Source organism: Vulpes vulpes, chromosome 2 (assembly GCF_048418805.1).
Source record: "Vulpes vulpes isolate BD-2025 chromosome 2, VulVul3, whole genome shotgun sequence".
Classification (NCBI taxonomy): domain Eukaryota; kingdom Metazoa; phylum Chordata; class Mammalia; order Carnivora; family Canidae; genus Vulpes; species Vulpes vulpes.
The window spans coordinates 60,917,929-60,944,072 of NC_132781.1; the positions used below are offsets into that span (position 1 = coordinate 60,917,929).

Consider the following 26,144-nt stretch of genomic DNA (forward strand, 5'->3'; position numbering starts at 1 on the left):
GATGTAGCTGAATGTTCACCCGTCTTTGGGACTTTAGGAGAAAATTTCCCCAGGACATCAGAGATATGTTCTTGCCTCCATTCTACTTACCTCTGTTCATGACTCTTGGTGATGAGAAGGGTGATGGTGGACGGGGAAGAGGGAAGACGAATCCCTAGAGAATCTCCTACTCTGTGTGAGGTGGGCAGTGTATCAAGATGGAGTAGGTTACCTTGCAGCAACAAACAGCCCCTAGATGCTAGGGTCCAAACCCATAAAGATTTATTTTCTATTCTAATTAATATGCACATCCTGGTTCAACTGCTGACTGTGCCCCTCACTCAAGGAGCCAGGCTGCTAGAACTTACCTTCTGGAATGTACTCCAGGGCACTGAGAAAAGAGAGTCCCAGGGGGTCTTCCCCTAGCAGTTGAGTAGCTCACTCTTGTTTTGGACAGACTAGTCTAGTCACTAGTCCTCCACCACCAAGGGGACCAGGAGATGAAATCCTACAGTGAGAATGGGGAGAGCTAGAACTAGTTGATGGAATATATCCCCATGGGATATATTTTCTGCTGTGCTAGCTAAGGTGAGCAGCCTGGGTCATGCAGATAGAGCAGCCTGTGGGCTTTCCTTTGTGAATGCTAGGAAGCCACACCCAGAGAAAAAACCCCAAAGTCACTTCTCAGTCCCAGGCGCTAAGCAGAACAGAGAAACACATACCTTGGCATCTCGGGGGTGAACAGAAGCAGAAGCTTGGTGAAGAACGTGGCTATGAAGAGGGCAGGTGAAACCTCCCAAGAGCTAGAGGCCCTAAGCTTGTGGCCAAGGCAGAGACAACAGGGTTGAATTGGGGCTTTCATGTTAGGTTTTTCTTAACAGACTCATGTGATGTGTCCTTAGTGGAGCTTGTGTTAAGTGTTTTTGCTCCATTTCTGATGTTTTTTTTTTTTATTATTCTATTTATTCATGGAAGACAGAGACACACAGAGAGAGACAGAGGGAGAGGCAGAGACATGGGAGAGGGAGATGCAGGCTCCCTATAGGGAGCCCATGCAGGACTCGATCCTGGGACCCAGGATCACGTCCTGAGCCAAAGGCAGACACTCAACCACTGAGCCACCCAGGCATCCCAGCTCATTTCTGAGCTGTTTTATGTTTATGCTTGAGTGAGGATGTTTTTTCTGAGTTGGATACCTCTTAGCTTCAGCCCATCCATGCTCACCTTTTCCCAGTGACACTTCTGTGCCCACGTCAGAAAGCTTGCCATGGCATCCCCAAATCATTCAAGAACAGTGTCAGGGGAAGGAAAAGACAGTGATGTGGCCATCCCTGACAGAGGCTTCTGGAATTTTCTTGGCCATAAATAAGGAAACTTGGGAAGAGGACCGTTGGCTGCAGCCTCCAGCCCCTCCCTGAGCTCTTTGACTTCCTTGTGCTGTGGTTAAGAGGCATCCTGTCTTGGAGAGTTGCCAGACACCTGGGCAGCAGCCGTGGTCTCCTCATAGTATTGTCAGGTGGCCCTGGATCAGTCGTTTTCATTCCTTAGGGCCTTAGTGTTCTCATGTACAAAATGAAGTAGCTCAGAAGATGGGGGGCATGCTTGAGAGTAGAGTGAGTTTGGGTAGTAAGGATATATTCCTACAGCCACATGGGCAAATGGCATGTGAGATTGCTGTCGGATTCCTCCAGAAATCCGGGGAGCTCAGAGTAAGGGAGTGACTGAATGTTGGGGGGGGTCCTTTGTTTTTTCTGTCTCATGACATTCACGTCAATCACAGGATGCATTTGGTGACATGATAGTTGGGATTCTGGACTCAGCTTCTCATCAGAGTTAAATGAGAGAGAGAGGCTGGCCATCTTGGCTAATCCTTGTAGATCTAGTGGGCTGAGCAGTGCCTGGCACCAATATTGGTGCCAATATTGACACTAAGTCAGTACATATTTAAGTGAATACATAATTCCCTTTAACATTGAGTGAATCAGTGACTTTCAGACTTCCTATGGGGCAGAAACAGGCTGGAGAAATTCTTGGCTCAATCCAAACACAGCTTCTCGTCCAAATTGAGTCACCCTGTGCAAGTCACCAGATTCCTCTGCTGGTGGACAGAGTAGCACTCACCCTGCCTCACAGGCTAGGGAGGCTCCAGCAGATGGAAGATATGAAAATGCCTCATCCAAAGGAAGGACTGGTTGTTTTTAGGACCCTGGAACATGGTGGACTCATGGAGAACACAGAACGGGTGATCCCAGAGCCTGTGAGATGGAGAGTTCTAGAATAATCATGACTAGGAATTATGTAGCTGACATTGGGTACTTTTTCCAACATCAGGCCCTGTGCCAAGCATCTCCTCCACCATGGTTGAAGAGAAAGGCATTGTTACTCTCATTTTACAGAGTAGAAAAACCAAGTCTCAGAAAGCTCATGTGATTTGCTCAAGGTCACACATTTAGTCAATGCCTGCCTCACTCCAATGCTTGCGTTAACCTCTGTGCCATGCTGCCTCCTGCCACTATGATGAGGTTGGAAACTGTGCTTGTCTCTTAGACATCAGTGAAGATAATGCCAGTTCCTTTTTCCTAAGTACTTGCAAGGGACTGGAAGCATTACAGATACTATTGTTCATCCTTTTAATAGCTCAAGGAGTAAGGAAGTATTATCTTTACAGATAGGTAAACTGAGGCTCATAGAGTGTGGAGTGCCTTCTCTAGGGTCAAAACAGCAAGTAAGTGGATGGGACTGGGATATGAATCCAGGCCTGCCTCATTCCAAGAACAGGAGAAGAAAAAGCCATCTGCATTGCTATCTCAATTAAGAGTTGTTTTGCTTTTTTTAGCTTATGGCTAGGATTCCTAAAACCTTGTCTGTAGAGATTAGTTTTTGAAAGTCTCAAGTCAATTTATTACAGGAGACCTAGGAAAACCTAGTTGGGGTGGGGGTGGAGTGGGGAGAGAAACAAGATTTGTTTCTTCAGGATTTTGCAGTAAATTCTTAGTTTTTGAATACCTCCTAGCCTGCAAAGAGGAAGCAGCCGAGGCACCAAGCAGGACAGGTGGAGGGCAGGGGTGGAGCAGATACCCATCTGGAGGAGTTGGGCTTGTACCACCTCTGAGCAGCTCTAGGCAAGACTCTGCACCCTGGAGAGGGGGATCCTAAGGGACCAGCAGGTGGTGGCACAAGCCTTGGATTCTAACTGGAAGGGATCTTGAAGAGATCTTCACTGAACTCTATTTTGTTGAACCTTTTTTACATAGAGTGACCCTAGGATTTATCCTCCAGACTGGCACACCTTTGAAAGTGAAAGGGGGCACAGGAACATTAACCTATTAACTGCCTCACGACAGATGTAAACCAGAACTGCCCTAGGTCAAGCAGTTAGTATGTCCACCTGAGTTTACAGACCTTTCTCACCAACACCAGGCAAAGGCTTGTAGAAAGGCAAAGCACAAGTAACAATAATAGGAGGATGGTATGAAAGAAACAAAGGAACAGGAGACTGATCCTGTAGTTAGAGAGAAGTGCTGACTTCTGCCAAGGGACCCTTGCTCAGGCCAGCCTGGGTAGCCTGATAGCTATAGCTGACCTCTCTAAACAGCATTTGGCGTTTCGAGGGGCACGTGTCCCTCTCACCAGACTTGGACTTGAAAAGTGCAGGCTGTGGGTCTGATTCTTTGCATTCCCTCTGTCCCCACCCCATCCTGATGCAGTCCCAGGTCCTGAGGAAATGCCCTCCAAATATGTATTGCTGGAATAAATGCTGGTGGGCACAGCCTTCCTGAAGTGTGGCAGGGAAGATGGGGTTTTGCTTTAAGGGGAAGGAGTAGGGGGCCTTGTCTCTGAGGAACTGTCAGGTTGGGTGGGGAAGGCATGTCTACGTGGCCAGGTAGAGCTTATCGGCTGTGTGATCTTGTCTATGTTACTGACTCTCTGAGCATCGGTTCCCTGTCTGGGAAATGAAGAGTATTGTCATTGATTTGTAGTAAGGTTCCAATTAAATTGTGTATGCAAATGAATGATAGCCTTTATTGTTATTAATGACGTTCTAGGAAGCAGAAGTCAGTTCTATACTGAAAAGATGTGCCTTAAACAATCAGGAAAGTCTAGAGATGGGGCTCCTGGGTGGCTCAGTTGGTTAAGCATCTGCCTTTGGCTAGATCACGAACCCAGGGTCCTGGGATTGAGCCGTGCATCTGGCTCCCTGCTCAGCAGGGATCCCACTTCTCCCTCTCCCCCTGCCCTTTCCCCTGCTCATGCTCTCTCTCAAATAAGTAAAATCTTTAAAAAAAGGAGAAAGTTCTAGAGATGAAACAGTTCTCCATCTCTAGAACCCTTCAAGCAGAGGCTGTCTGGCATGGATGCTGTAAATGGGGAACACCTTTGGGAGGGAGGCTGGCTATCGAGATGCTGGGAGAGTTGACAGGTTGCCAGTGGCATGAAAGCCAAGGGACTTGAACTTCTGCAAATGAGAGTGACTTGTTTACTGCTCTCGTGTCATCTGGCAGACGTTGGCCAGCCAAGGGAACACACAAGGGTGACAAGACTGGGCCTGGCAGTGGGCCCTGCGAGAGACAGGCTCTGCCTCTGAGAGGAAGAACAGCCTGGAAACCTTCCTTTCTCTCCACATGTAATGTTCTCTTGCTGGTTCCAGGGCTTCCCACTGTGACTGCATAGAACTTGCCTCTCAGTGGTTCTGATCTCAGCCAGATAAAGCCTTGGGTGAGGCATACCTGTTGGCTCTGATCCCTGCCCAGCATGCTCTTCCTCCGTCCAAAGGCTGGGACCTCCCCTTCTGTCTCTGGTCTTGGGACCCTCATTGTGGCCTAGGGTCTGAAAGCGCCAGCTGCTCTTCTGCAGGGGTCTGCAGTCAGAGTCTGTGGCTGGGCTTGAGGGGTACCGTTGACCCCTCAAGCTGGGATGCAGTGCAGAGTAGGAGATGCTAGATCAAGCTTTTCATCTGCCAAGAGGTGGGGGGTTGGAGGGACTAGGTGGGTAGTGTGGAAAACAACCCCACACATGCAGGGATTTGCCTGAAGTCAGATGCAGAGCCAGGAACAGAACCTCTGTCTGCTGCCACACCTCCATGCCTGGCACTCCTTGGGATTATCAAGATACCAGCAACCTTGCCCAGAAACATGTTTGTGGCCTTCTCTTCTCTTCCAGAGGCCAAAGGGCACAGAGGTGGTCAGAGGAGAGCATGGCCCCCAACTGGGACTCCAAATGGCCTCACTGGATTCAGCAAGCAGCCCTCACATTGCTGTATTGGCACTGGATCTTTTCCGGCTTTCACTATTCCTTTTGTTCCTGGCTCCCTGCTGCCTCTTAGAGGTGCCCCACTGGTTTCAGGGCGGTGCCTGTTAGGGATGCCCTGCTTTGACTTCTGTGCTTCCTCTGCTTCAGCACCCAGCAGACCTGCCTGCTCTTGCCTGCATGCTGGCAACTCCTAAATGGGACTCCTCCCGGCCTCACTCTCTCTAGGATGCCGCTGCTGAGCTGGCTCTAGCAGGTTCTTTAAACTCAATGCATCTAGGACAGAGCTCACCAGCTCCCCCCACTCCTGGCCCTTACATTGATTCTTTAGTATCAGCAATACTATTTCACTCCCCTCCTTCACCCAGAAACCTGTGCACCAGCCCAGAGGAGAGCTTGCAAGCATTGGTGAGCGTCTGCTTCGCTGGACTCCTTGTGCACTCATCCTGAGCCCACACTGCACACCCCAGGGTTCACACCTAGAGCAGCATGGACTACACTCATCTTTGCCTTGTTCACTTCGTCCCACTGCTCACTTCTACTGTTGCTCTTAACTTTGCCATCCGTGTTTTAAATAGTTAACATTTATTGAATGTGTAGTTGCCACACATTGTTCTAGACATGTGTTGTAACCTATGAAGATGCACAGAGCATCAGTAGATGTAATAAGCATGTTCACTTTAGTACAAAATGTACAAAACAGGTAGGGTACAAAACAACTCTATGTGCCCCTAGAGTTGACATTCTGGTAGAAGAAGAAAGATATTTCAAAGATAAATAAGGGGGCGCCTGGGTGGCTCAGTTGGTTAAGCATCTGCCTTCGGTTAAGCATCTGCCTTTAGCTCAGGTCATAATCCCAGGCTCCCTGCTCAGTGGGGAGTCTGCTTCTCCCTCTCCCTCTGCAGCAGTGCCTGCTTGTGCTCCCTCTCTCTCTGTCAAATAAACAAATTCTTAAAAAAAAAAAAAGGCGGGGGGGCAGCCCCAGTGGTTTAGCACCGCCTTCGGCCTAGGGTGTGATCCTGGACACCCAGGATCGAGTCCCACGTCGGGTTCCCTTCGTGGAGCCTGCTTCTCCCTCTGCCTGTGTCTCTGCCAATCTCTCTCTCTCTCTGTCATGTATAAATAAATAAAAAATCTTAAAAGAAAAGATAAATAAGGAACCTACAAAAAGAAAGTCATTTTAAATCTGAGAATTTCTCCCCAATGAGGTGACACTTAAGCAAAGTTGAAGGAGAATGTACTTCATGTAACCCAATTCATTCTATCATTCTCAAGCAACAATGTCTTTTGTGACTGCCCTCAACACATTTAGGATGAAACAAATATTGACAACCTGCAAACATTTTGTCTGTAGGGTTCTTTGTCAAGAACACTTAATCCTCACACCTCTGCAGAAGTAATCAGGGTGGGATATTGACCTGCATTTTTCCCAGCCAGAAGTGGTCTTGGGTACCAAGGCAGGGCTTCCCACACCTGGGCTGCAGGCACCTTGGCCATGACTCTGAGGCCCTGCAATCCTTTGCCCTGAGGTGTGGCTTGTGGACAGCTGCTGAATACTGGCTGCCAGCTCATAGATCCATGGGCTGCCAGGATTGGAAGGGCCCTAGTGACCACGAATGATGAGATTAGGCAGCCTGGCCAGGCCAGGTGTCAAGCTCTTACCTGTGAGTCTACCTCCTTCCTTCAATCAGCACAGCTACATGACCCGAGGCTCATTTGCTAGGTTCTCTGCCTCTCAACTAAGGAATGACCACAGGTATGTGCTCCTTTGCTTTGAGAGTCTAAGCATGACAGTGCTGTCAGGGATAGAGGAAAATCATGTCAGATCCTTAGGTGAATTGCCTGCTTTCCAGGTTTGCATACTGTGTCCCCCTGTGGTTAACACAGGGGGACACAGTCCAGCTGGAGCCTGGAGCCTGTCACTCAACTGGCCTGTAGATGGTCCCCTGGAAGCAGCTAGGGAAGAAAGAGCAGCATTAAACTCACCAGCCGGCGACCTTGAGCAAATAAATCACTGAGGCTCCCAGAGCCTCCCTCTGTTCTGACCACTTTGTAGGTGATCCCGAGGATCACCAAGAGAGGCTGTTTTGTAAATTGTAACGTGGGAGACCCCTGTGACCTGTGAGAGGTGCTTGCTTGCGAAAAGGACCAGTTTATCTTAGTGTCCAGCCTCTGTTATCTTTCCATTTCACATTGACCATCGCTCCAGACATCTGGATCATTTAATGCAACAGATCATCCCTGGACCCCTAGTGATGTGCTCGGTGGTGCTTGGTATTGGGATGGGGAATCCAGAAGAAGGAAAAAGTAGGGCCCGCCCACAATCCTCTGGCCCTTGAGCCAGGGGCTGGAGAAGATAGAATGCCCAAGAGGAGGCAGCTTTCAGAAGAAAGTTTTCTGTTCACTTTTGTTCTTAACAGTCACATGGAAAAGACACATTCGTGATGAATTTTCACAAAGTGGACGTGCCTTGCAACCACTCCCCGGCCTAAGAAGCAACATGACCAACCTCCCAGGAACTCCTTTGGGCCCCTTCCGAGTTTCAACCACTCCCATCCTGAGTTCTAGCACCACAGATTGGTTCTGCCTGTTTCTGATTTTTAAATAAATGAACTCATCCAGGGCTTCTTCCTCTCTACATTACGTACATGACACTCATGCTGTTGTTAGCTGCTGCAGCTGGCTCATTCTCATTGTCATGTATGGCGTCCCACTCTAGGACAGGACTGATCTGCTCTGATGATGGGCTTTGGGGTTGTTTCCAGTTTTTGCTGTGTTACAAATGTTCCAGTCCGTGTCTCTTGGTGAGCTTACAGACATTTTTCTTTTGCGTCCAGATCTAGAGCATGGTGACTGGGTTGCAAGCACACCTTTTGTTCAGCTTTCCTAGATTTAAGCAAGTTGTTGGGACTTCCAGACCCTAACACCATGGCCAAGCAGCTCATGTGCCCAGGGGAAGGGGTGTGCAATTTTGTTAAGAACAGCTGTAAGATTAGGCATCCCTTGTCGGGGCCCCTGGACTTTGATCCCCTCTCCTAAGTCTGGGGTTTCCAGACTGTCCACCCAGGAGGCATGTGGAGCCCCTCCGAAGGGCTGAGATGGGGTGGGGGTGGGGGGTTGCTTTGAGCTGCACTTCCCTGCTTCAGCCAAAGCAATCTGTGTGCTCTGTTTTGCGTAGTGGAGTTCTGAGAAGGACTTCCTGTGGTTTTTTTCTCATTAAGAGTTTTAGCTGTTCGACATTTGAAAATCCACTGCTCTAAGGTCCTTTCCAGCTGGACAATTCTATCTTTAGGAGCAGGAGGTGGGTGTGGGAAGGGTTAAGCATTATTCAGCCAAAGAGCAGGGTTGGGCCTCGGTGACCTTTTAAAGTTCTTATAGCTCGGGGTTTCCATGCGGGAGATCTCGTAACATTCTATAAAAGTAGCGTTCAAACAAAACAACTTCTGAAGTTCAAAAGATGTGGAGGGGAGGCTTCACCTTAAGGAATATCTAGATAGCATTTTGACAAGGGTCTTGAGGACTCTCTCCCCTTCTCCCACCCACCCTGCATTTTTTTTTTTTTTAATAGACTCCTCCATTGGCTGTTCCTTCTAGTAGTCACTTGGGGATGTCTGGGCTCAGAACAGTTCCCATTTTTGCCAAGGAGTGGGTGACGTGGGCAGCCAGTGTGTCCCTCTCAAGGGTGGTGGCCTCCCCTCCCCCAACACCAGGCCTAGTTTGGGCCTGTAGTTTCGTTTGGTGAGGGAGGCCTGGCTGCTTGTGGGCCCAAAGAGAAACATCTCTGCCTTGGCATGTAGCTCTGAGTCAACAGGCCTGATAAACAGCCCATTTCCCAGGGCCAGCGAGGAACAAAGCCCCTGGCTGCTGTGGGATCTCTCTGCCCCCTTCTTCCTGAAACAGCTGTTTATTCTTTTGACAGGAGTTGGAGGGCAGCACCTTCCCTTCCTCCAGCCCAGCCTCCTTCAGTAGAGCGGAGCTCAATAGAACTGTGTTGTTTTGCCTTTTACTCTGCGGGGAGAGAAGCAGATGATGAGGTATGTGAAATGTTGAAATGATTTACTTGGGCTTGGTCGGGGTCATTGGGGGAGCTGTGTGGGAGCAGGAGCAGGCTCCGGCGTGGACCCACCTGGGGGAGGAAGCAGGCTTTCCCCTTAACCTCTTGCTGGTGCCCCCAGTAGTTCTGGAGGGAGACAAAGTCCTGGTCTCCCTGCTTTAGAAGCAGGAGCTGGTGGGGTGTTGGCTCAGGGACTTCACTGTAAGTTCTGCTTTATTTTGCTCCTGTTCTTGGCAGAACCTCATGGGGGCCATGGCTGGCTGTCAGGGGCTGCGGCTGGGGTTTTCTCTCTAGGATTCCAGGTGACAGCACAGAGGCAGGAGGGTGCGGGGCTGGCCTCGTGGGTGGACCTAGAGAGCCCTCCCAGGGCAGTGCAGACACTTCATTTACCGTATGTCTCTTGGGAAAACGCTGGCATGGTGACTCCTGGTCCAGGCGGCAAGGAAGAGCTGGCTGGATCCAGGCTTCAGATTTCCTGAAGGGGATTCAGGAAGAGGCACCATAAGAGGTACTTCAGAGGACAGGTTGTTCCGTCTGTGATGGCTGGAGCAACAGTTAGTCGTGTGCTTAGTCTGAGACCTGACTGGTTTCCTCTGCCTGTTTACTCTGACCCTCATAATGGAAAACATCCCTGGAAAGAGGCTTCTATGCACTTTCCCCCCCCACAGGTTGTCCCACGTTTCTTCCAGTAGGGAGCGTTTCCCTGTAACGCCCTTCATTTCAGTGGGGGATATTGGATAAAATGCCCCCCAACCCTCCCCAGCTCCATCCTCTTCGAAGAGTTTGACCTGGTGGGCAGAGGGTCTGATTTTCAAACTCACCCCCTGTGGGAGCCCAGTGACCTCAGCCTGTGCTAAATCTGGTTCCTCAGCTAAATGGCTACTACTCTGGGGTCATCTGGGTGGTTCAGCCATTGTGCGTCTGCCCTCAGCTGGACATGATCCTGGGGTCCTGGGATCAAGTCCCAAAGGGCCTCCCTGCAGAGAGCCCGCTTCTCCCTCTGCCTGCATCTCTGCCTCTGCTTCTCTCTCTGTATCTCATGAATAAATAAATAAAATCTTTAAAAAAAAAAAATAAAAAGCTGCTACTTTGACCACAATGAGGGACGAATGAGGTGGAGTCGGCGAGGAAGGTCCCATGGCACACAGAAGGCCCCTGGCAATGGCAACATGGTGGCCAATGCTCACCAGCTGGTCCAAGGAGAAGCTGGCCCTTCAGTGAGTCTGGCCTGTGGGTGACCAGCTCTGGGGCAGTTGTGACCTAAGTGATGATCATGTGATAATCAAGAGAGACAAAATGAGAGGATGTGTCAGAGACCCAGGTGGTTAGTCCATGGATATGCTTTCATGCTTATTGAGAAGAGAGTGGTTAAAAGGGTGGACATTCCCTGAACCTGAACCCCATCTCCACCACTTTTGCTGTGTGGCCATTGTCAAATTACTTAGCCTTTCTGAGCCCCCATTTTCCTGTCTTTTAAAATGGGGATGATGCTAGAGAGACTTCACAAGGTAATTGTGAGATGTAGCTGAAAGGCTACTGGTGAAACATTTGGTCCAGAGCCTGGCCTAGTTGAATTGGGGAGCATCCAAGTGTTGGAGGGCCTGGAGCTTATTCCATTTTCAGGGCCCTCTTCAAGAAAAAGAATGCAGAGTTGTGAATCCAATATTAGCATAGAAGTGAAGATTGGGATATGAGAAGAGAGAACATAGCAAGTAATACACACCAACATAACTTCAGTGGGACCAAATCCAGGACGCAACATCCAAATAAAATGATGTGAAAATAATATCACTATGATTAGGATGATTTGGCTACTTAATGCATCTGCCATCCTCAGGCCGCAGAGTGTCGGACTGCCTCTTTATCTGATGATGGTTCTGTAGTATCATTTTTGATTGAGACAAAGAATGAATCCGTTTGGCCCCTGGCACAGTTAACCAACATTTCTTTTTGTTACTAAGAGTTTAGAAATGTTTCTTCCAGTTTCCCAACTTAATATTGTTGGTTTTCCATCTGTAGATCTTTTGGGTGTTTCTCCCTCCGAGGACCCAGCTCTTGGACCCTGGGGGGGTGGTGAGGGGTGTGGCACGAGATGGCTGTGAAGCCTGGATCGCCATGACCCCTGGGCAGGACAGAGAGCAGCATCTGAGTCGCGTCCTTGCCCCTTGGGACCCAAATGGGAGGCTCCTGGGTGCTGAACATGGTCTACCTGGGGCAGGTTGTTACTGGGACCCAGGTGAGCTTGCAGGGAGTGGGGTGAATTTATTGGCCCCACCAGCAGCCCCAGGACAGCCCTCAAGACCGGAATGATTCCCCAGATGGGAGCAGTACTCCTTGCCTCTAGCAAACGTAAGGGCCTTCCTGATCTACCTCCCACCCCAACGGAAGATCAGGCCAAGGTTTGCAAGGGGGCAGGACGCCTAGGCTTCATTAGCTTCTGGGTAAGTGAGCCTCTGCTCAGTGCACGCTGGTTTGTGCCCCCACCATTCTGTTGTCACTTCAAATAATCCACCTGGGTGGTGGCAGCAGGAGCTCCCTGTGTCTACATGAGCCACCCGCATACGATGAGATTTCTGTTTGATTTCTCTTCCATGTCCTGGGTCAATCAGGAAAGATTCTCCTGGAAGGTGAAGTATCAGAACTTGTTTCACAGACAGGGAGACTGAGGCCAGAGAAACTCGTGACTCCGGTTTACCAAGCTGGCTTTGTGTGGGAGCTGGGGGCCACCTGTAGGTCTGCCTCAGGTGTGAACCTCACTTCCTCTCCTGCCCACCATGAGCACCAGGCCCTGGGGGCGAACGCACTGAGTAGTTGTGTCCCGAGCTGGGGGCAGTGGGAAGAGGAGCTCTCATGACGGTCACTGATCAGGGTCGGGGTGGGTTTCACTCCGTCTCTTCTGTGTGATGCAACCCTGGAGGACCCAGACCGCTCTCTCAGATAAAGTCACAGCTATATTTGAGAGCCATGAATTTCAGAACCTCTCCCATGAAGAAGCATCATCATCCCGATGGCTGCCATCTGTGGAGCACTTACTGACCACAGGGTACAATGTGCTTCCTATACATGGTCTCCTTTGGTTCTTTCCAGAGAACCCACGAGGACGGTGCTGAAAGCTCTATTTTATATATTTAAATCGAGGCTCAGAGTACTTGCCTGAGGCAGGTGTCCAGGGCCGCTGATTTCAGGATCTTAGTGCTGGCCTAGGTTACACCTGGAATGCCACGTCTAAACATTACAGTGGAGGATGTGGAGGACTGAACAGAGTTTTGCCCAAGGTCATGAACACCCAGTTGGTTCCTGTACCCTCCCCTCCCCTGCCGCCCCCTCCCCTGCTTTGTTTGCCTTTGTGACACTTGTCACTACCTGACCTTATCCTTTTGAGCGTCTTGACTTGAGTGCAATAGTACAGAAGCAGCTAAGGCTGGTGGGGAGGATGGGGCCGGGTTCCCGGGGCTGAGGGAGGAATCAGAGGCAGAGAGGAGGATTCTTCAGGTTTGGTTTTCTCTACCCAATTCCTGTTCTTCTGAGATAATGGCTTTTCCAGGGCTTCTGAGTGCTCTGTTATTCAGCTGAGACATTCACCTTTTCCCCCTGACACACGGAAAAAACATGGTCAGACCAGAATTCCTTTCAGAGGGGGAATTCAGTTTGAAAGGAATACTTTGACTTAGCCCAGGTGGGGTGGAACTCCGAGATTCTCTGAATGGGGTTTGTGTGTGTTCTGTGTGGGACAGGAGAGCGGTGGGTAGGGAAAAATTTATGGGCCACGGGGAGAAATCTATCTGACACTTCATGTGGGAACCGTTAAGAGGGCCACGCTCTACGAGGAGCCCAGGGGCTGCCCCATGTATGGGGTTGGATGAATTCAGGGAACAATACAAGTGTGACAAGAGACAAGAGGGCCTGGAAGATAGTGGGCGGAGGGGATTTGGTGGAACTGGGTGGGCTTGGCTGAATCTTCTGAAGGTGGTGTCCAGGTGACCTGGAGTCCCACTCTCCCACGTGGCTGTCAGTTTTCAGCAGATCCCAGTTCTGCGCTCTACCCCTGAAATGGAGGAATTTAGAAGCAATCCCACATTTCCTGCTTGGTGGGTAAGAGAACCAACCACCAATTTTCAGAATTATACTGTTTTGAAAACTCTGAGACAGAAACAGAAGAGAAGACTTTTAGACCGTGTTGACTGCCAAATGTCTCATTTAGGTCCAGAGAGAAAAATTAAAGTGTTTTAAAAGATCTGTTGGCCACCCTGCCAACCCTTCCTTCCCTGGGGATTTAGATCCAGATTCCAGGAAGCATGGATACGCCCATTTCAAGTGCCTTACTAAAGGACAATATTGGCTCACTTGTGCAGCCTCCAGTTGTCAATTCTTCAGCAAGAGTCATGGCTGTTGGAAGCAAAAATAAGTGAGTTTAAGTGATCTGTGAAATCCAGAAAACAGTGGGCTTCCAGAGTTGCCTCTGATGGGAGTTCCTGGAATTTTTTTTTTTTTTAAAGATTTTATTTATTTATTCATTGGAGACACACACACACACACACACACACACAGAGAGAGAGAGAGAGAGAGAGAGAGGCAGAGACACAGGCAGAGGGAGAAGTAGGCTCCATGCAGGGAGACCAACGTGGGACTTGATCCCGGGTCTCCAGGATTACGCCCTGGGCCGAAGGCAGGCGCCAAATGGCCTAGCCACCCAGGGATCCCCTGAGTTCCTGGAATTCAAAAACTATAAACCTATTTGGAAAGGGGATTGGGAGGTGTGTCTGATTTGGGCTCTGCCTGGTGTGTCAGTGTTCTCCACCCCGAGAATTTGGTTGTTTAACATTTTGTGTTTTTTCTACTGGTAAACAATTGGCATTGGAGCCTCAGCAGGTGGGGCTGGTAAAGCCCTGGATGCTTATGGCAGTATTTTCACCTCCTCTGCACACACACAGGGTGTTGTATCAGGGTCTTGGGTTTGGGCTTGATCACGGAAGCTCCACTTGCATCTTCTGAGGAGCCTTTTTTTTTTGAAGTGAGAGTGAGGGGTGGGGAGGGTGGAGAGCATGAACAGGGTGAGGGGCTGGAGAGCTTGATGCAGGACTCGATCCAGTGGATTCTGGGATCGTGATTTGAGCCAAAAGGAAGATGCTTAACCTACTGAGCCACCCAGGTGTCCCCTGAGGAGCTCTTAATCAGGCTTTGACACAGAACAGACGGATAAACCTTTAGAGTCCCTGATTTGCATTCATTGCACTTCATTGTTTAACAACACATTCTTAGTTCTTTCCTTCAAATGTGTCTTGGGCTCTTGCTAACTACCCGGCACAGAGCTATCTCATTGGAGCCTCCCAACAGCCCATGTTATGGACACTGGTGATAAGAACTAGCATTTTTTGGAGGAACATTTATACAGCACCAGGCATAATGTGAAGCATTTTGTGGACCTCGTCTCCTATAATTATTTTCATCCCCATTTTAAAGATGAGGAAACCAATTCAATTAGAGATCCACAGTCCTTTTTCTGAAACCCCAGGGCCAGGTGTGTTGGAATTCAGAATTTTTTGGGCGTGGATAATATATCCTGTATTGCGCAACGCCCCAGTGCAGCAGTGCCATGTAATAAAATACATCAGTGTTTCTGCAAAGAAACATTTAAATAGCTTCCTTAAGTGGGATAAAGATTATAAAATAGCTTATCAATTAAAGCCTTGATGCCAATGGAACTATACAAAGACTATTGGTTCTCAGAGGTTTTTGGAGCTATGCATGAGGACCTGAGGATCTGCCCTGAGTTTAGGGTTCCCAGCTCTGTGCATCAGAGCTGGTGCTCACATCCACACTTCTCTGGGAGTGAAGACGTCTCAGTATTATGAGAGGTGGCCACAGTCCCAATCTAGGTATGTTTGCTCCCAAATGTAGGACTTTTCTCTGGTACTTCTCATCCAGGATCCCAGAATCGTGACCTGAGCCAAAGGCAGACACTCAACCACTGAGCCATCCAGGCATCTCTGGTACTTCTCATCCTTTTGCATCCTGTCTTTATCCCTTGGGAAGCTTTGGTCACCCCCTCACTGAGATGCCTTCCCTGACCACCCGAATTAAAGTAGTTCTTAACCTATTATTTCCCACCCAGCACCTTGTTCCTCTTCAACCACAAATTCATGCAGCAATCAAAGCATATTTAGGGTACCTACTGTGTACCGATGGATTGACTGATTGATTGATTGCCTGTGGGTGTGGTGGGGAAAAGCTAGAAGTCAGCCTAGACTTTAAGGGACTAGGGTTGTCTTCCCTACTGAGGAGGGGGCATGTGGTCAGTATATTAAAGGCAGCAGAGCTCGGGAAGGGATGTCTTCCCACAATCTTGAGTCAGGAGGCATCTGGAGCCCATAAGAACTATTTGTAGCTACTCCCTCACCCACCCAAGTCCACAACAGGTCCCATGGTCGGTCAAAACACTACTCCTCTGAGCCCCAAAGTGGCCTCTAGCATCCTTCCCCAATTGGGGGAACTGTCAATTCATTAAGTTAGCCAAATTTGCCACTGCTGGCCTGCTCAGTTGAAGGTAGAACACGTTCCATAGCTCTGGTTAAATATTTACGAACTTTTCCCCTTCGAGGGTGGAAGCCTTGCTTTAATACAGTATCTCACTTTGCATTTATTTAATCTGTTTTTCCCATTCTCCTTTTTTGTTTCCCCAGGAGAAAATAATGAATGTCAAAGGAAAAGTGATTCTGTCAATGCTGGTTGTCTCAACTGTAATTGTTGTGTTTTGGGAATATATCAACAGGTAAGTGGGGAACGCCGTATCCACCTTTGACTCGAAATCTCTTACTATCAGCCAAGTCACTAGGTTGAAGTTAAAACTGAGATTAACTGAATCAATGAAGAAGAGATTCCACCCTTCCTGTATGTATCCCTGAGCCTTAGACTATTTAAAACCATTAGATCTCCAAGTACCTTCTGGCTAAGTTATCTTCCTTCCTGCTATGTCCTCATGTCATGATTTTTGTACCTTTGCCGATCTGGGTGAGTTTTATTTAGAAACCGTGAGACCATATTAAACCCAAAATGTGACTTAACATGATTTGTGTGATGAGCTGTGAAAATTACCTTAAGAAATTTCAGACAGGAATTCCATGAGAAATCCACCCTGAATTTTGCAATTCTCAGATATTTTCAGGGTTTAAAGGAACAACTCAAAGTTACTGACTTTTGCTGTAAAATACACTCTGAGTTGCTGGTGATTCATCTGTGCCTGGCTGCGATGCTTGGGTGTTTGTTTTGTTTTAACTCTGGAAAGCAAAATGAATTAAACATTTCTGGGTTTTCAAATTCATCAGTGGATTCACTCCAACTATATATGCTTCTGTGCTTTTGAAAAATGCAGCATCTCCGAGATTCCAGCCGGAGAGACTCCTGACAGAAAGAAGTCTCTGCAAACAGCTACAAAAATGCAGGATCCCTTTGACTTAAGAGGCACTGGTACAGCTCCGCCTTGATCTAGAAAGTCCATGATGCAACTCTGGGCAGGGAGAGCTGTCTTGGCACCAGTACTGTTTTCATGGCAGAATGCTTTAGTAGCTCCTAAGTTAAAGATGATCACCTGGATTAACATTTGAATTCTTCCAATTCTTAAATTCTAAGGGTTTTTTTTTTTTTTTTTTTTTTAATTTATGATAGTCACAGAGAGAGAGAGAGAGGCAGAGACATAGGCAGAGAGAGAAGCAGGCTCCATGCACCGGGAGCCCGACGTGGGACTCGATCCCGGGTCTCCAGGATCACGCCCTGGGCCAAAGGCAGGCGCTAAACCGCTGCACCACCCAGGGATCCCAAATTCTAAGATTTGATGAGCCAGCAGGACCATCTTGGCTCCTAGAAAAGGTCCTGTACCTTTAAGTACATCAGTAGGAGGAGGACACCCCAGAATATGGGAGCTGTTATTCCCAGGAATGCAGCTTAGATCTAACTGCTTCTGGAGGGCTAATCTGTTTTCTTTTCTTTTTTTTTTAATTAATTATTTATTTATTCATGAGAGACACACAGAGAGAGAGGTAGAGACACAGGCAGAGGGAGAAGCAGGCTCCGTGCAGGGAGCCCGATGTGGGACTCTATCCCAAGACTCCAGGATCGCCAAAGTCAGGCGCTAAACCACTGAGCCACCCAGGCAGCCCGGTTATTGTTTTCATCCTGAACAACTTGTTTTAACAAAATCAAGACAAGCTAGAGAGTGATCAGGTTCAAGGGGTCTACAAACCAGAGCTTTTGAATTGAAGAAACTAGGGGTACTTAGTCTTAAGAGAAGAGGATTCAGAGTTGGGTGTAGGGAGTCTGGGATTACTTGGGTACTCAAGGGCAGATGAAAGTCTGGAGCTAGGCTGTCTGGAACTGGTCCTGTGCCACCAGTTACCTTCACTGTGACCTCGGGCAAGTTTTTCAGTGATTCTGTTCCTCAGTTTCCCGGTCTTTAAAAATGAGTGATAATAGTACCTGTTTCATAGGTACGTTGTGGGGAGGATTAAATAAGTTATTTTATTTTACTATTTATTTATTTATTTATTTATTTATTTATTTATTTATTTTATTTTACTTTTTTAAAAAAATATTTATTCATGAGAGACACAAGAGGCAGAGACATAGGCAGAGGGAGAATCAGGCTCCCTGTGGGGAGTCCGATGTGGTACTTGATCCCAGGACCTCAGGATCACGACCTGAGCTGAAGGCAGACACTCAAGGACTGAACCACCCAGGTGCCCCAATAAGTTACTTTATATAAAATATTTAGGGCAATGCCTAGAACTTAATAAGCACTCAGTAGATGCTAACTGCTGTCGTCATCATCATCATCATCATCATCTGCTAGAGGACAGAGTAGGATAGGGGCTTTTGACAAATAGAAAGAAGGATCTAGCAGTTGGAAGACTCCCAGCAGAAGAACAGGCACTCCTTGGGGTCCCTGCCCTGATTTGAGATGCTTGTGCAGATAACATGCAAGCTCTGAATGGTTGATTGTTTAAGCTTGGTGATTTGAATCCTAGCCAGAGCTGTGCGTTCATATTTTGGGTGGTTCGCAAAATTAAAATATGGGAGCCAAAGTCCCAAATGTGCATTTTGGCACTGAGTTCCCATAAAAGAGGGTTATTTTACAGTGCTGGGCACTCTGAACAGTAACTGGAGCAGGTTCTGGCTTTCTCTGGTTTCGCACCAAGACTGGGCACATCATTCTTCAAGGTGAGGAATCTATTGAATGTCTGCAAGAGGCGTAAGAGGCAGCAGATCCTTTGCCACCTCGTGAATTGCCCTGTGGTAGCTTGAGGTGAGCTGAGGGTACTAACCTGAGACAGGTGGACAGCCCTGAGTGAGAAGGGATTTTAAGATAACTAAAGGGAACACATCAATCAACTGGTTAGGGATACAGTGTGAGCCAAGTAGATCTCCTATCCTCAAGGGGTTATGATCTAGATGGAGCAGGAAGACATGCATGTAAATAACCAGTGCCAGAGGTAGAGGAAGAATATCTAGATAGAGAAAAGGAACCATCAGAGTTAAGGAGGCTGAGATTGTATTTGGCTTGGAGGGGGATCTATTTTTTTGTTTGTTTACAACTGTTTATTGAGCACCTACTACGTGCCAGGCACTATACTAGAACTGTATCAAGAAAGGCGCAGAAGAGATGGCATTTGAGCTGTGTCTTGAAGGATGAATATGTGTGAAATGTCATATACTATAGGGTGGATGTCATTGTGCTGTTGAGATGTTGAAGGATTCTGAAAGAGGAGGGTGAGGAGAGGAAGGAAAGGTTAGAGAGAGAGAGGTGACAAAGTAGCAAAGCTGAATTTAGAAACTGGTGCCCCGAGTGCCAGGTGGCCACCTGAAGGATGGCCTCCTCATTCCCCTCCCCCTTATGCCTTTTGTAATCAGATTCTCCAGGCTCAAATCCTGGCTCTACTCCTTGTTAGCAGTATGACCTTGGGAAGTCACCGAATGATTCTGTGCCTCAGTTTCTACCTCTGTAGGATGAAGAAGAGGAGAACCTACTTCATGGATTGTCATGAGGTAATATATGTCAGTTGCTTAGAATAGTGCCTGACCAAGTATTCGCTATTACGAATATTCATAATATTATGCCTTTTTTCCTTTAAGTAGCCCTTCTTGGAGTTTGAGGTCATGTAGCTGTGTGATTATGGGCATAGGATCTGCCTTCCCTGCTAGACTGAGTGTACGACAAGGACATATAGCCATAGGACCTCTGTCTGTCTTAGCAAACACTGTGCTTCTGGCACTCGGTATGTAATCGTGCTCAGCAAGTGCCAACTGAATGAGTACAGATGGCTCACTGAAGGAGTCATATATTCATTGGCCCAGCCTTCTAGGTGCCTACAGGCCATCTCACTGTCTTCATTAGCTTAAGAAAGATGCCCCTGAGGGGGCATCTGGGTGGCTCAGTGGTTGAGCATCTGCCTTCAGCTCAGGGCATGATCCCCTGGGGATCATGCCCTGGGATCCAGTCCCACATCAGTTTCCCCACAGGGAGCCTGCTTCTCCCTCTGCCTATGTCTCTGTCTCTCTCTCTCTGTGGCTCACGTGAATAAATAAATAAAATCTGAAAAAAAAAAAAAAAGAAAAAGAAAAGCCCTCTGAGACTGCTATAGAAGGTTCTACAGCCATTGCTTTGTTTTCTATGGAAGATAACTCCTTGGTGCAGGGTCACTGGGATGTTCCTGATTAGGCGGCAGGAAGGAACCTGTCTATGCAGTTCTATCCTTGGTGAAGCCACCCGTAGACAATGGACAGCAGTTGTCTTTTTTTTTTTTTTTTTTTAAATTAAGGTTTGAGATTCTCCAGTGACCTCTTTCCCACCTCTTGTTCTGAATAATCCTGAAGTGACTAATAAAATTTCTAGTCCCTTGATACCATGGGCTTTATCTCAAAAGGGAAGTAGAAACCTAGGAGTAGTCAGGACGCCTGGGTGGCTCAGTGGTTAAGCATCTGCCTTCGGCTCATTGCGTGATCCTGAAGTGCCAGGATCGAGTCCCACATTGGGCTCCCTGCATGGAGCTTGCTTTTCCCTCTGCCTCTCTCTCTCTGTGTCTCTCATGAATAAATAAAATCTTTTTTTTAAAAAAAAAAAAAAAGAAAGAGTAGTCAAAACATAGGTTCTCAGCTCAGCCCAGGGCTTCAATGATAATGGTTGCAAAATAACTTTTCTCAGGAATTACAAGTAACATACGTTTTATTTCTCATTTGCTTCCAGCCCAGAAGGATCTTTCTTGTGGATATATCACTCAAAGTAAGTGCTTTGAATTCTGGAGGTCTATGGGATTCTTCCGTGTCCACTCTGGCACCCCCTACAGTCTATTTTTACCATGGTAGTGGGTGGTGGAGCCCTGGTGGGGGTGGGGTGGGGGGGGGGGGAGAGTACTTTCCCAGGGAGGCGCCTGGACTACCCACCTCCCATTCCCTTGACTGGCCTTTATAGAACTATGACTTATATTTTGCCCTCACTTCTCATCAAGGGTTTCTTTAAGTGGTATCATTTGGAGAACATTCTGTCCTACTGATGAAAAGAATCAGGATAAATAATCTGTTATGTTGCACAGTATATGTTATATAAAGACACTTGCAAGAAATTCCTTTGAGACAAAGGATCAGGAAAAAAGTCAGGGTCTCCCGATGAACTAATATTTTATTATTATTATTATTATTATTATTATCAAAGGCAGTGAAAACTATGTAAGCCTTCATTTTTTCTATCTTTGACTTGGTTGCCAGGAAGCTCAAAGCAAAATCTTGGGCTTAAAAGCTTGTACTTTCCTCAGCCTTCATTTCTGATGTAATTTATTCCCTGGTGTTAAATCCTAGCTTGGCCAAGTTCTCAGCTATAAAATGAACGTAAAGGTAAAACCTTTATTCTTGTGAGTAGCTGGGATGACTAAGATCATATGAAAACATCTACCCGAGTGACTGAAGAAATATTTCTCTTTCTTTTCCCTTTTGTTTATTTAAGTCTTATGTGGTCTCCCTGGGTATGGTAACCACCTAAATCATCAACCATCTGAAACACCTCCTGAAAGTAGATGGGCTTTAAAACACATTTCTTCACATTATGCCTGTTCATGCCTCACCACCTTATTTGTCCAGCCAGAGGACAGTGCACCCCCTGGTTTTCCCCTCTTTTCCCTCCTCCAGAAAACCCCCACTTTGGAGAGACTCTCACAATGAGAGAGTATGGAAATTTCCACATGTGGGTGGCAAGGGTGGCTTCTGATGAGTTTCCTGAGTTTCTGGTTCAGAGACCCCCAGATTTCCTGAGGCTGTCCCTGCTGACCTATATACAATGTGAACTCTGAACTCTAGTTTAGCAAAGGAGATCATTCTTGTAAATATACACTGGTTGTTGTTGTTGTTGTTTTTTAATTAAAAGTACGGCTTGTTAACAGTAATTTTCAGCTTTTATAAAGCTCTTTGATGTATGCTATTTCATTTACTTTTCAAAGCCACCTTCATGGTAGTTTATTATCATTCTGGTTGTCACCGTCCTTATTATGTATCTGACTTTTCAGAGGAGAAAACCAAGATTCAGAGAGGGAAAAGGTCCCATCATGGTCATACTACCAGTAAGTGGCATATCCATGACTCAGGCTTACGTATCAGCACTCCCCACCTTGTCATTCCTCTTCTCTCCTCTCTCCCTGCCAGGGCCCCCTGGATGAGTTGAGTGCCGCGGGAATGCCTAAGGGAGGAGAGGTCAGGGCAAGGGTAGGTCCATCTTCCCTCATTTTGCTAGAGCAGCTTCACTTTTTTTTTTAAAGTTTTTTTTTTTTTAAGATTTTATTTATTTATTCATGAGAGAGACACACATAGAGAGAGAGAGAGGCAAAGACACAGGCAGAGGGAGAAGCAGGGTTCCTGTAGGGAGTCCGATGTGGGACTCGATCCTGGGACTCTGGGATCATGCCCTGAGCCAAAGGCAGACGCTCACCAGTTGAGCCACCCAGGCGTCCCTTTAAGTTTTATTTTAATTCCAACTGGTTAACATACAGTGTTATATTAGTCTCAGGTGTGTGATATAGTAATTCAACATCTGTACGTGACCCAGTATAGAGTAGTTTCACTTCTGTCTGTTTTATGAACTGGCATTTTTTGTTTAAAGAAATGTAAGTGATTTTCTGCCATAAAAAGAGTTTAGAGGGCATCCCGGGTGGCTCAGCGGTTTAGCGCTGCCTTCAGCCCAGGGCCTGATCCTGGAGTCCCGGGATTGGGTCCCACATCTGGCTCCCTGCATGGAGCCTGCTTCTCCCTCTGCCTTTGACTCTGTCTCTCTCTCTGTCTCTCTTTCTCATGAATAAATAAGTAAAATCTTTAAAAATAAAAGGGTTTAGAAACCCTTCCTCTCTCTCCTCCCCCAGTTTAGGACTGTCTCATTTTCCAAATATGTCATCTTTTTCATTTCTTAGAAACCCAGAGGTTGGTGAAAGCAGAATTCAGAAGGGCTGGTGGTTTCCGAACTGGTTTAACAATGGGTAAGGCAATGGGATGACCCTCTACATTTGTTCATCTACCCAGCGCTTATAGACAGTCCAAATAAAATGATTTAATGGTCATGACCTTCTTGGTCACTCGTGACTTCCTACTGAAGTCATATTAAGAATCTTATTTCATGGTTGGGACTAGGATATTTAAGTTTGGGGATTTTGTTTGGTGTCACTTTTCCATTTTACTTGAGGGTAAGTGGGGCTTGGGCTGAAGTTTGGGCTGTGGGAAAGATGATCACAGCTAACATGTTCATAGAAGGACCATTCCAGCAAGTTCCCGTGCTCCCTGAAATAACCTGAGGGTTCTGGGTCACTAAATTGCTAACTGTGCTGACTTGGAAAGAAAATAAGAAAGTGAGTCCTAAGCCTTTTCACCAAAAGTATGTGTTTATGAATAAATGCATCATATCATGAAACTTTCTCCAGACATTCCCTCACTGCACACATTCTTGACCTGGGAAAGAACATGTGTTCACGAGATATTCACCAGCTGTCCCGGTGCCATAGATCAATCAGCCTCTCTGCCTCATACAGCTTACTTTCTTTCCTTTTGTATGTAGGACCCACATTTACCAAGAAGAGGAAGACATAGATGATGGAAATGAACAAGGAGAAGAAAATAACGCAGAGCTTCAGCTATCAGACTGGTTTAACCCACAGTAAGAAAAAGTGTCCCCCCAGCTGCCCTTGGTGGTGGCGGGACTGTGTAGGCAACAGTGCCATTGAGAACATTCCTGATTGGGGATATAGAGTCTTAGCATATATCAGACTTTCACCGTAGACTAGATGAGAAACTGAGAGTCTGAATATTTTGATTCATATGCTTAAGCAACAAGTGATTCTGACTGGTTGTTGAGAGGCAGCAGGCAAATCACAAAATACTGGAGCTGGAATGGGTCTCACTGGTCATGAGGTGTCATGGAAAGTGGCAGCATCTAGAGCTAGAGCAAGAAAATTCTCTCTGAGATTCAGCTAACTCCTCTGAAAATTGGCAGTGATGATGAAAAATCTCATGAGGCCACACGTGCATTCATAAAGTGATAGTACAACAAACGGTTATCGAATACCTATGTATGACATGCCCACTGGTATTTTTCATACTACCAGTCACTGTCCATTAATGTGTTCAGAAACTAGCTTAATGGGGGAAAGTGAGGTTTCTTTTTTTTTTTTTAAATCGGAATCAAAAAGAAGATCAGGGGGCATCACATGAAGTAGAAGGAAGATTAAGTACTGTGTAGTTGAATTATTGTTTCTGTATATATATATGCATGTATTTGGTTGTGATGTAAAATGCATTTCTCATTGAGTCATGCTCAAAAATACTGTGCTAGATGTTGTGTTAGGCACAGGAGATAGAGGAAATCAACCAATTTGGTCATATTCAAGAAGTTCCTAGTTTTATAGGGGCAGGAGATGTGCAAATAGTATTCATCAAAATTGGGAAGGAGGTGTGGTCAATCTGACTTAAAAGAATGTGGGTTGGGGTAGTTAGAAGGCAGGAGCTGTCCAAGATGACCGTGAGGCCTGAGAGACTGGTAGGTGGTGGTGTCATTGACCAGGATAGGACTGGAGGAAGATAGCCAGGTCTAGGGGTGGGAGTAGGTGAAAGGCTGTACTAGGGATGTTTGTGGGTTTGGGTACTTGTCGGGCATCAGGACTGAGATTCACAGAGTGCCTGTCTTAGTCTGTTCAGACTGCTATAAGCAAGTTTATTTCTCACAGTTCGGGAGGCTGGGAAGTCCAAGATTGAAACACCAGCAGCTTTGGCGATTGGTGAGAGCCCTCTTCCTGGGCCATAGACCGCCATCTCCTCTGTCCTCTCATGATGGCGGAAGGGGTGAGGGAGCTTTCTGGGAGCTCTTGCATAAGGGCACAAGCCCATTCACGAGGCCTCCACCCTCATAAACTAAGCACTTCCCAAAGACCCTACCTCCAAAGATCAGCACACTGGGGATTAGAATTCTGAGGGGCACAGACATTCAGTCTGTAGCAGGGACCACGAGCTCAGTGGAAGATGCGTGGTAGAGATGTGGGGCGAGGAGCCGTTAGAGTACAGATGGCAATGGGACCTGTAGGCCTGGAGGGGGCCATCCAGGCAGAGGACTAAAACCACATCCTATCTGATATCAGCATTTAAAGGGCTGGTGAATGATGAGAAGTCTGAAAGGGGGAGGAAGAGCTGTAGAGGAGTATCAGGAGAGAATAGCAAGTGCTCCAGTAGGAGGGGTATGAGTTCTGGAAAGACTAAATATTTTCTGGCAAGCTCTCTTTTCGTTTTGGGGTAAGGGATCACACTAGTGTGGAAAGATGGGAATTTGGGCCTCCACGTGTGTCATTTCATGAGCTGGGCAACAGGGTAGCCATCCATGAGTTTGCCTTACTGGGAATGCAAGAATATGGAAGCTTTGTTACAAAAGAATATTGCTGCTTTGGTAAGCCCCTTAAATGTGTGTGTTGGGGAGAGGGGAGACCTCCACTAAGCTAGGTGGGCTAGATGACCCAGAGATAGTCACCAAGTTCCCTTCTAAGGAGGGTGGTGCATGTTTACTGTGGTATTTATGTTCGCTGAGCGGGACTTTGAAAGCAGGGTGAGGGCTGAGTTACTGTAGACAAAGGAGAGAGACAGATCCTGGCCACCAGCTGTTACTCTCTCTGCTCTCCCCATGCATGGCTCAGCTTCTCCTCCAAACAAATGGCGAACAGATAGGTAAAGAATATCAGTTTGAAGAGGCACCAAATTTAAGCCTTCCCAGGGCATCAAAGTATATTTCCTGCATAAATAAATGATGAGATGAACGACTGCCTGAAACAAATACATACATTTACATAAGTGTATCCTTTCCTGGAAACGACCTACAACATATTACAACATACTGTGTGCACATTTCCAAGTCTAGATCTCTTAGCTTCTGTGACAGTATATCCTCTGGATTTCCCTCCTACTTGTCTGTTCTTCCTTCTCCGTTCTTTATAAGCTCTTCTCCTGCTTGCCCAGCCATCGTATATTAGAGTTTCTGAAGGTTCTCATCCATTTCCATGGCCTTAGACACCATGGTGTGAGAGAGACACCCACCTTCCCACCTTCAGCCCGAAGGTCTCCTAAGCCCTGACTTGGGTCTGACTACCTGCTTGACATCTCTCTGCACACGTCTCCCATGACCCAAATGGATTTCCACATTCAATCCTACCTACACTTCTTTTGACTTCCAACCTTAAGCCAGAGTCTGGGATACCTCTCAGATCCATCCTTTCCTTCACCCACCCCACAGTCTCACTGATGTATTCTGCTAATCCTTCCTCCAGAATTCTTCCTGCATTGTGTCCTTCTCTATACCCCACAGCCCGTA

The 26,144-nt window shown here is 47.1% G+C and overlaps 1 protein-coding gene across 9 annotated transcripts in view; it reads left to right on the top strand.

The window, feature by feature from the left end:
* Positions 1-26,144, top strand: part of GGTA1 (glycoprotein alpha-galactosyltransferase 1 (inactive)) — a 56,666-nt gene that overhangs the window by 19,218 nt on the left and 11,304 nt on the right. For 4 of the 9 annotated variants that reach the window (XM_072748770.1, XM_072748763.1, XM_072748771.1 and 1 more), the window contains exons 2-7: positions 9,146-9,260; positions 15,961-16,049; positions 20,514-20,549; positions 21,823-21,876; positions 22,717-22,782; positions 23,355-23,453. In XM_072748770.1, the coding sequence (XP_072604871.1) occupies positions 15,970-16,049; positions 20,514-20,549; positions 21,823-21,876; positions 22,717-22,782; positions 23,355-23,453 (335 nt within the window). In that variant the 5' untranslated portion in view covers positions 9,146-9,260; positions 15,961-15,969. Of the gene's footprint in view, positions 1-9,145; positions 9,261-15,960; positions 16,050-19,180; positions 19,316-20,513; positions 20,550-21,822; positions 21,877-22,716; positions 22,783-23,354; positions 23,454-26,144 lie in introns of all 9 variants that reach the window. The other 5 variants (XM_072748764.1, XM_072748765.1, XM_072748766.1 and 2 more) reach the window with 3 other exon arrangements.